This window comes from Phoenix dactylifera, chromosome 4 (genome assembly GCF_009389715.1).
Source record: "Phoenix dactylifera cultivar Barhee BC4 chromosome 4, palm_55x_up_171113_PBpolish2nd_filt_p, whole genome shotgun sequence".
Classification (NCBI taxonomy): Eukaryota; Viridiplantae; Streptophyta; class Magnoliopsida; order Arecales; family Arecaceae; genus Phoenix; species Phoenix dactylifera.
Genome location: NC_052395.1, coordinates 22,913,642 through 22,924,455, shown reverse-complemented (window position 1 = coordinate 22,924,455; position 10,814 = coordinate 22,913,642). Strand labels below are relative to the sequence as shown.

Sequence of the window (10,814 nt, the reverse complement as noted above, 5' to 3'; positions counted from 1 at the left end):
CGCCACGTGTCGACCTCGGAGGCCGAGGCACCGTATTCACTCCGGATCAATAAATCGGGTACAAAATCGAAATGTTGTCCCATCGGATCTCGGGGCCTCATCATGGGCCCGCAGAATCGAATCGCCTTGAAGAACGAGCGGACGGCACCCCCGCTCCTCTCATTTAATAAGGCCCTGGGGCACGTGGAGCCCCAATGTAGCCTCCAACTCGCCAGATCCATGACCCGGTAACACGAGACCGGGAACGTCCGACCTCAGATCATGCCGCGTGTCCATTTTGAAACGCAAAACGGCACACTCATTGATGAACGGGGAGCCTCGACCACAGGATCAAGGCGCCGTCTCGTCGAGCTCGAGGACCCTCATCATGGGTCCGCCGCACGAAGCGACCTCGGTGATCCAAGAGACGTCACCCCCGTTACAGCCGTTTCGAAAAACATAAGGATACAAGCCTCATCATAAGTTCGCTAAATAAAGCAACCTCGAGGCACCAAAAGGCGCAAGTCTCGCCATAAAAACTCCGAGAAACACAAGGATGCGGACGAGATTCGCCCCCCAACTTTGATGATAGACTTTACTTCCCACGTCCGAGCCCGCAAGCCGCTCGAACTCGGAAGTCGGGGGGTAGTGTTGGGGGAATAAGACTTTTCCCCCCCCAATGACACGAATGCCCCCGAAAAGCCGTACAATCGCCGACCCTGGACAGCCGAAGTCGGCGTCCGACCTCGGAACGCCCGACCTCAAGACATCCGACCTCGAGACCTCCGACCTAGGAAAACCCTGATGTTCAAAGTCTACCCTCATCAGCCACCTACTACGGCCATGCCCCTCTGAGGTCCGGCCGAGGACCATACTCTGACGCCCCCCCCGGCATTTATTGCGCATGGCTACTGTAAACCTCCAGTTCACTCAACAATTAATGCGGATCTCCGGCTTGCTCCACAATTAATGCGGATCTCCGGCTTACTCCACAATTAATGCGGATCTCCGGCTTACTCCACATTTAATGCGCATGGCTCCTGTCATCTACGGACTCTCAGCTCTCCACGGCAAGTTAGCCCAGCAGAGTCTAGTCAACCATGATAAGTCTCTGATCTCGGCCATACCTCCGACACCAATGCAATAATTCGTCTGGTAGCGTGCAAGCCCAGGTCGTACGACGACCTCACCGCCGACATCAATGCAATGATTCACCTGATCGTGCGCCAACCTGAACAACATGCCGAGCCGTACTACGGCCTCGCCCCGTTACATCACAGGTAAACCGACCCCCGCCTATAAAAGGGAACCTTGGCCCCTCAGGTGGGGGGGTTGGGTTGGGTAAAATTACGCACCCTACAAACACTATTCTTCTCCTCTCTACATTATTTGCCCCCTCCCTGACTTGAGCGTCGGAGGGCCGGCGCCGGAAAATCCGGCCACCGGCTTGTCTGCAGGCACCCCAGACGGAGGATGCCGCCCGCCGACGGATCGCCGCTCCGCCGTGAGGACCTGCTGCTCCCTCTTTCCGACCATTCCAGACGGAGGACGCCGTCCGCCGACTGGTCGCCGCCCCGCCGTGGTTGAAAGAACTTTCAAAGAAAGAAGCATTAGCAACCTTGCCTTGGAACCCAACAAGTCATGAATATTAGATTTTAAATGCTGCTAGAACTGCAATTCTTTGCTTTTACTGATGATTTCTATATCTTACAGGGTACAACCAATGATGTGACAGCCTTTCTAATCCTTGGAAGAAGTCAGAGAAAAGACTTAGCGACTCCGATATTTTAAGAGTGGATCAAAAATTTAATACAGTGATGGTGATTAACAGGGGAGGGGAGGCACCCATTTTTGTTATTTGGAAAATTTAGGCAGTGCGACTACCAATATACTCATGACTAGAGCAGAAGACCTCTTAATTAGTATTGGAATAATAACATAAAAGGTTAGCCCTTATATTCACATTTGCTGAAACTTGGTGGTCAGCGTCCCGTGTACATCCAACTCTACTGGCTTTGGATTTGATTGGGTTAGCAGATATAGACACCAACGGTGAAGGACCAATTATCTGTTCAGTGGGTCCCATTGGCCTGCATTGGCCAAATTTATACGGATCAATGAGAAGATGCATTTGATTCGCAACCAAAATCATATCGAAATAAAAATCGAAATAAAATTTAAATATTAAGAAAAGATTGAAATTAAATTTTGAAGGATTGGAGCACTTCTATTTTTCCTTTGAATCGACATGGAAAAGAAACTCTCGCCAACCAAATGGCTGGAATGAAAATCATTCCTTTCTATTTCTATTCTATAGTCTAACTTCTCTCAACTAGACATATCCTTAATCTTTAAAAAGTAGGGATTTTATCTTTCCTATGAAAGAAGAATTCAACTTTCTTCGCACAGATTCATGTCGGACCATGCAATGACTATTTTGAGATTTGTGCAAATGGATGAAAGAAAGAGTTCATAATGCTTTGAGAACTATATGGATGCGATTCGACGGTAGCAAAAGAAACAATCGTTCTTTCATGCAAAAGATACAAACCGAGCCCGCCTTTGAGCGGTACATGGTCAAAAGAAAGCATATACTTGATCTTCGTCCGTTTGAAAGTCATGCATGATATATGGTAGCTCCATGTGTCACAAATGAAGCTCACACATCTGAGTTCATCAAATTACTTGGTTCCAATTTAGCCACCTACCTCAACCATACCCATATTTTGAAATAAACTAATAATTTAAGATTTTTATTTATTTATTATTATTATTATGAAATGAAAAATAGACAATATATAATAAGAAAAACAACATCATAATTTGTTTGCACCGTTATGGAATAGCAGAGTTAACATTTCTCGCTAGAGTAGAAATTTGATGAATAACAATGTATCCAACAATTTATTATTAATTTTATTACACAGCAGCTTTTCTTACTATAAAATAATGATCAACTAATGGTGGTTTAAGTTTCTGTTATTAATTTGGATAACATTTCTCTCAATAAATTATTTTCGATAACGCGAGAGGTCTCCAAGACGATTACGGATTAACGGCCACCATCTTAAGGCATTGGTCCAGAAAAATTTTGGCGGACAATAGCCCCTAAGGCGCAGTCCGCTGAACTCGTTGTTGGTTTCCATCATCCTATGTTTGGGGACTTGTAGATTTTCTGAGGTTTCTGGTGAGATTAATCCTACAAAAGTATTGGTCAATGAGAACTTTAATGGTTAATAGCTTATAAGGTGCGGTCCACACAAGTCGTTTTTGGTTCCTCGCATCCAATATCAAATAATTTTATCTTTTATTTTTTGGGAACCGGAATGAGAAATATCTCTACCGAAATCTGTGTCTATTATTGATCCACTGGGACCCACTGAACAGATAATTGGTCCTTCACCGTCGGTGTCTACATCTACTAACCCAATCAAATCCAAAGCCAGTAGAGTTGGTCGGCCAAACACGGTCGGCCACTCGGACCATGTAAGGTCCACAATGTAGGTCATCTACCACCACAATGTAGGTCAAAAATTTAAACAGGGAAATTTCTACTGAGGGTTACTTCCCTGCTTCATAAATTCCCCAGAAACTCGAATGGGTACTCACTTCCTAAGTATTTCCTTCATTTTTTTTAAAATTCATTTCCTTGTATCCATTTCTGCATCTGCTCCCTATTTTGGCCACTAAGGTTTAAAGCATGACATACCTAGAGACATGGTGTCAAAGGATGAGCTTCTCATAATGGAATCATCGGAATACAGAACAAATTCATAAACTTCTTGCAAAAATAATGTGCTTGTTCCTTGCACACCTTACAGATTGTTGACTAGGCCAATATGACTGAATTGCTTATGATGTTTATAATTTTTTCCATTAGATTACAGTTTCTTAAATTTACTAACTTTTAAGATGTTTATTATGTGATAGTAAAATTTGTCTTGGTACCTTTATTTTTTGGTGCTAACAAGGTGACAAAATGCTATAAAATTATGAGGGATTGTTAGTTCTTCTAAAACAGAGTGATCAGAGTTTCTTCAAGTCCTCTTATCATGGCAAGTGATTAGTAATAATACCAGTTCTATCAGGACAAAAGACATTTTTCTCTGGTCTCTTTCCTCGGCTCTTAGGTTGCTGTAGTTCATACTTCTAATTGCCCAACCTAATTAGAGCAAAGATCATCTTTGCTTTTATGCACTTTCCTTCTCTTGTCTATTTGGATTTGCAATTGTGTATCCACTACCATTCTTTGGTAATTTTGCTTGAGGTTAGGTTTATGTCCTCATTCTCTATACATCATTTTCTTGAACTTTGATTAAATTCTGGAAGATAAGTAAACATGGTAATAAAGGAAATCAAGTAATAGATTGTCTTGTAAGAGAATGGGCAGACATGAGGCACACACACTGGATTTCCAGTGTTTCCGAGGGTCTGATAAAAAATGCAAGTGTTACATCCATGATGAAAAATCTTTATAATTATGAAGAAAGACAATAATTGTTCAAGATATTCATCAACCTTCTTCTGCTTACCTTCATACATTTATCTAGGTTCAAGTTCTGTAATCGACACCTCATTTGATGACACTGGTATTAACTTGCTTGAAGATTTGTCATGCGTACCTCCAGATAAATCGACTTCATTTGAATAAGCATATGAATCAATGCCACTCTTTCCGGTGCAAAATGCTGGTATAGAAGGAATCGGGAGAGACATAGAGATACTGCTGAGCATCACAACAACTTGTAACATGTTGGGTCTATCATATGGATTTTTCTGGACACACAATAGGCCAATCTGAACACATCTTAACACTTCACCTCTTGGGTAATGGTTGCCTAAAGATGGGTCCAATATCTCCAAAATTGTTCCTTTGACCCACCGCTCCCAGACCTGCATGAAATGAATTTATTCAATTTTCTAGGACAGAACAACAGTTGTATTTATGCAATTGAAAACTCACATAGCTCACTGTATCTTCAACATATTCAGTATTAGAACAATCACTATTTTTTCTGCCTGTCACGATCTCTAAAACCAAAACACCAAAGCTGTATACATCTGACTTGATAGAAAACTGCCCATGCAAGACATACTCCGGTGCCATATACCCACTGTAATAAGATGAGTATATTATTAAAATACTCTTTAATCAACCATCACTGGAATGCATAGGTAATTCTTTTAGATACAGAATGCATAGGTTATTCAAGATTTCTACTTACAATGTTCCAACAACTTGGTTCGTGGTGCAGTGACTTTGGTCTCCACCAAAAAGCCTAGCCAAACCAAAGTCTGAAATCTTTGGGTTCAAATCTGCATCTAATAAGATATTGCTGGCTTTTAAATCCCGATGTATAATTTTTAATTGAGATTCTTCATGCAGGTACTGTAGGCCTTGAGCAATCCCGCCAATGATCTTGTTCCTTTTCTCCCAGTTTAGCTGTTCACGCTTCTCAGGATCTATGTCATACAAACTTGATAATCAATTAAGGATGGTCAATTAAGGCAATACATATTAGAGTAAGTCCAAAGAGGGCTTGAACATAAGATGGTCAGACATTTGTTTCTTCTGCACTACCAAAAGGGTTACACTAGAAACACAACTAGATTTAGTTGGAAGATGAGAGCCTACACTTAAACAAACACCAAAGTTGGAGGTTCAGTATTAAGTTATAGTTCAACTATATTATGGTCACTACATACGTTTCTAAAGATAGTCAGTTTTGAGTGGATGAAGAAATTATACCAAAAAGAATGGTGTCCAGGCTCCTGTTAGGCACATATTCATAAACAAGCAACTTCTCTTGTTTTTCCAAGCAAACACCCAGAAGCTTTACAAGATTCCTGTGCTGGAGTTTTGCAACTAAAACTAGCTCATTTCTCAGCTCTCTGAATCCTTGTGATGAACCAGCTGATAACCTCTTCACTGCTATTTCTCGTCCATCAGGTAGTTGTCCCTATACAGAATTATAAGGTTAACTGGAATTATATAGAACTAGAAGAAATTAAAGATAAATATAGAACTGATTTGGATCAAGAAGATTACGTATGATAAATTTTTATATTGGAGTACAATTCTATTAAGATTAGATATAGAGAAGTTGACGCAATAGACTACCATGATACCTTGTAAACTGCACCAAAGCCACCTTCACCAAGTTTGTTCTCTTCAGAGAAGTTAGCTGTTGCAATTCGTAGTGTAGATATATCAACTAATAGGGACTCGAAACTTGCAATTTCCTCCGGCCTACTCCCATCTACTGAAAGTGCATGGAATTTTGAAACTATTGTCAAAAATTTCTTTTAAATCTTACAAATAATGATAACAAGATGAGATAATTGGACCAGAAAAAAAATTCGGAAAATGATGTTGCTTAATTAAACCAAGTCAACTCTAAATCAAGACCAATATATAGGTCCGTTGCCTCTGAAGGCGGCGATTTGTGGACTGCTGGACCTAGTTTTTATAGGCTTATTAAAGGCCATTGAAATAAATAATCAAATAATCAAGCAATGCGTACTTTTTATTGTTTACAATTCATCTTTCTTGTCATAACTTCTATAGCAATGCACACTTTTTGTTATATATATACGTGAAAAAAATAAATAAATAATCAAGCAATGCGCACTTTTTATTGTTTACATTACACCTTTCTGGTCATAACTTCTGTAGTAACTTCACCTTAGATTTCATCCTTTTTCCCTCTTGGTAGAACTTGCTCAAGCTCTCCAACAAAAATGTAAAGAAAAGAGCTGGATATTTTGTGAAACAACAGAAAACGTTTAATTCATGGGTTACCTACATGGTAAATTTACAGATGGCTTCCTCCTCCTCGAGAAGCAAATGCAAATTATGGAGATCAACACGAATGCAGTTACTAGAGGTATAGCAATAGCAAGGACCATACCGATGGCCTTTTTCTTCTTTCCTGCATTGATAAATGACCACTTTCATCTGCATTTCTGTATCAACATGGCACATTGACGATAACAAGACATGGAGCAATCGGTTAAGACATACATCATATTAGTGCATCTTTATTGTATGTTATAAATGTTTGTGGCATGTATGGCAATTGAGGCCGGTCATATTGTGGGAAAGCTTTTATTAGTATTTTATCTATAAACTTTATGATTGTTGTCTGGTAGGCTTGTTGACTAGAGTGTCTCGGATAAGTGGATTGAGTTTGGATACTTTATCGTGAATGTTTTACACCATAGAGGGTTGTATAGTCCTCGATCATTGCCATGTCATTTGATCGTAGAGACATACAACTATCAAATACGGCATCATGTTGCATTCCAAATGTCGTACATCACTATTGGATGCTAAATAACTGTCGGTCTCCATAATCGAATGACATGGCGGTGATTGAGGGTTGTACAGTTCTCTCTGATGCAAAAAATACATCGCAGAGGATCTCAACTTAAGTGAATTAGGTGTGAAGTAGAACTAGGGTTCCAAAATGGATTGCCATTTAAAGGAATCCATGTGCAAACTTTTCATGCTCCCGGGTAAGTAATCAGCATGTGATCCTATGGAATGCTAATTTGGTGCAATTATGATAGTGCAAACAACCTTTGATCAAACAATGATATACTGGTGCTAGCCGGCAAACCCTTAAATTAAAAAAAAGGTTCTCTACTTTGGCTGGTTTGTGGAAATAACCCTCGTATATTACAGCACCAAGCATTAGTGCCTCACTCTGTTGCTTATATAATATTGCTTTCTTTTTCTTTTTTTTTTAAACTAGAGGCCAATAAGGAAGAGTTAGATCTTTGCTGTTACTTTAAAGGATTTTTTGTATGTATACCCTCCAATATATACGAAATTATATAAGTACCCTTGTAAAATTACTATTTACTTGTAAAATAAATGGCTTGAAATTAAAATGATTGAAATATCCTTATGGATAGATATACAAAAAAAAGACGTAAGGGTATACACATAAATAATAACTTTACGAGTGTATTCATACAATTTTTCTTATTTAGAAGGATATATATTCAAAAAAAAATCTATTAACAAATTTAAAACTCGGTTGAAATTTGTCAAGTCTTTTATGATTCAGTTGGATCGATTAGTCAAAAAAAGTAAAAAAAATGATATACATGCAAAATAAGTATTTTATAAGGATATACATATAAATAGCAATTTTATGAAAATATTCATATAATTTTATATATTTTAAAGAGTATACATGCAAAAAAAACCTACTTTAAATCATCCACCACTTCTCAACTAAATTATGTAGAAACATGCGTTTAGCCAAAAAAACAAAAAGGAAATGCAGCCATAAAACTCAAATTGGATATCAAACAGAGCAGGAAGGACTCATCTATTCCCTATTAAGTCACCGTCGATAAACTAGTTTCCCTAGTTCACTAGTACCCGTCGGCTACTCCCCTTACCTTCTTCCCCAGGTGTTTTGGTAGGTGGTGCGTTCTCCATCGGCCCCCCAAGTCTTAGCGACGGTTCCCCGTCGAAGATCTTGTATATCTCGTACCTAAAATAGCAGCTCGCTGTGAACACCCTCCCTCCCTCCTTCCCCCGTAGCTGTGTCGGTCTTGGCTCAAGGATATTTTGGAGGCACTGCTGGCACTGGCTCGGCGACAGGTCCTGTGTGCACTGCACCATACCATATATCTCAGGAAAAGGAGCCTTGGTGGAATTCACCATCTGCCCGGTGGCGAACCTCCTCGTCGAGTTGGAGACAGCCCAATCGGTGAGCGCGCTCATAAGCTCGTCCACAATCTTGTCGAACCGGCTGGGGTCGGTCATGTTGTTGACGTTCGACTGGACATCCCGCATCGAGGTGTCGATGGTCGAGAAGAAGCGCAGGTTGGAGTAGCGAAGGAGGCAGTCATCGTAGTGTACGATGGCGCCTTGGTTGTACGGGCAGAGTCGGGGGGCGTCTTGGATTGCGTCGCTGAGGCAGGAGCGACAGACCGAGGCGTTGGTGTCGCCGCGGCACATGGCGAGGCCGTAGATTTGTTCGCGGCTCTGGCCGACGGTGGCGTTGAGGAAGCCACCGGAGAGAGAAGTGTTGGAGGCGAGGGAACGGAGGAGGAGGTTGAGGTTGGTCTCATAAGTGCTGTTGGCGGTGTAGTTGCCGGTGCTGCCACACTGTGTGTTGGTGGGATCGCCGGCAGTGGGAGGGGAAAGGAATATGAGGAAGAGAAGGCATAGGAAGAAAGGGAAGGAAACATGGCGAAATGATACCATGGACTACGGCTACAGCCGGAACCCAGTGCTTCTGACCACGACAGAGCAAAGGTGTTAGGTATGCCTGGCTGTGGAAACAGCGTGCGAGCTAGAGGAAACTGGTAGGCGACCCGTTCGGAGGAAGCTGGAAATGCCTTGGGAACGAGAAACGACCAAGAGCAGCAGCGGTCGACTTGGTCGTCGTTTTATTTTGCGATTTACCATGCCTCCGAGGATGCGATTGTGAGGCAGCGTTGGCCCAATATGACCAGTTAGATTATGGCGAATTAGGGTTCAGTCCAGTGGCATGGCTACATGGATTCGGTCAATAGGTGTTAAGACTGAAAGAGTTAATGTGCCCAACAAAGCCAATATTATATTAATAAAGTTCTGTTACATACATATTGTGGATAAATTAATTTTATTATATGATGATAAAATTTGTCCATGATTATATTGTATGGAGATCATGTAATAATAAAGATTAATACAGAGAGATATGATACTCCAATTTTCTTGTAATCTAAAATAGTTCACAACCTAAATAAATATATATTGGGTAAATATATTTATATTATGGTTGTCACATGTTGTACTACGATATGTGATAGGATGATATGTTTCAATCATCAGAATAGAGATTCTTAGTAAACCTATGGGTATTTGTAAGATGACAAATACTGAACAGGACCAAGTATTAGAACACTCTTGGACCATAAAATCAGTCAGAATGAAAGAGTGGTTCTAGTCACATGTTCATAATTCTTTAATGACCTAAGGATGTTACATAATCTTTTTTTTTTGTGTAACTTTGACATTTGTCAACTATTGATGTCTAGTAAAAAACTATATACGGACATATTGGGTTGCATAAATAAAATATGGAGATTTGTGAAGAGTCATGAACATCCAAAAAAGGGATTCATCGTTCCTTAGGAAGGAAAGAATGTTTAAGACTGTGTTTCTTATAATTGAATTTGAAACCCAACAGGTACAATTTTGAGAAATTGTCTAATTTAATTTAATAAAAGAACACACAAGTGAATTACTAATAGACTGTCTCGTGGTGGTCCATATCAATTCAGTAGTTCATATGGAATATTAGTTGATGAAGAAAATTATATAGAAATATAATGTGATAAGGGATACTCACTATATGTTCTATTCTTTGGGTGAGACTGTAGTTTGCAAATAGGCATAATTGCAGTTGCCAAACCAAATCAGATTTTGGCTTACCAGAGAAAAGAATATCTCTAATGGGTCCCACGCAACATGCTCATTCTCTTACTAATTGGCATCCAAAAGGTTGTAATATGAAGGGTCATATTATGAATAGTATCTTACTATTCATTAGATGAATGTTACTAAATTTGATTAATTTCTCATTCATTACAATGGAATGAATATAATAGACTAAACGTTAGTATATGAAGAGACATGAATAAGAGAGGTTTCATTATAATGAATGTCATTCAATGAGATTTCTATTATGAATAGTCTCTTACTATTCATTGGATGAATGTTACTAAATTTGATTAATTTTTCATTCATTACAATGGAATGAATATGATAGACTAAACGTTAGTATATGAAGAGACATAAATAAGAGAGGTTTCATTATAATGAA

At 39.8% G+C, this 10,814-nt stretch overlaps 1 protein-coding gene across 4 annotated transcripts; it reads right to left on the bottom strand.

Annotated features, from left to right (window-relative positions):
- Positions 1-4,322: 4,322 nt before the first annotated feature.
- LOC103697174 (cysteine-rich receptor-like protein kinase 6) lies at positions 4,323-9,661 on the bottom strand. Of its 4 annotated transcripts, none has more exons than XM_039125884.1 (7): positions 8,395-9,661; positions 6,786-6,911; positions 6,109-6,239; positions 5,729-5,939; positions 5,205-5,442; positions 4,943-5,093; positions 4,323-4,872 (listed from the first exon to the last, which is right to left on the bottom strand). In XM_039125884.1, exons 1-7 carry the CDS (start codon positions 9,206-9,208, stop codon positions 4,522-4,524), a joined length of 2,022 nt encoding a protein of 673 aa, XP_038981812.1. In that variant the 5' UTR covers positions 9,209-9,661; the 3' UTR covers positions 4,323-4,521. The 4 variants fall into 4 exon arrangements, with proteins under 4 accessions (XP_038981812.1, XP_017696103.3, XP_038981813.1 ...); XM_017840614.3 differs by having other exon boundaries at positions 6,109-6,242; positions 8,395-9,660; XM_039125885.1 differs by lacking the exon at positions 6,786-6,911 and having other exon boundaries at positions 6,109-6,242; positions 8,395-9,658.
- Positions 9,662-10,814: the final 1,153 nt, after the last annotated feature.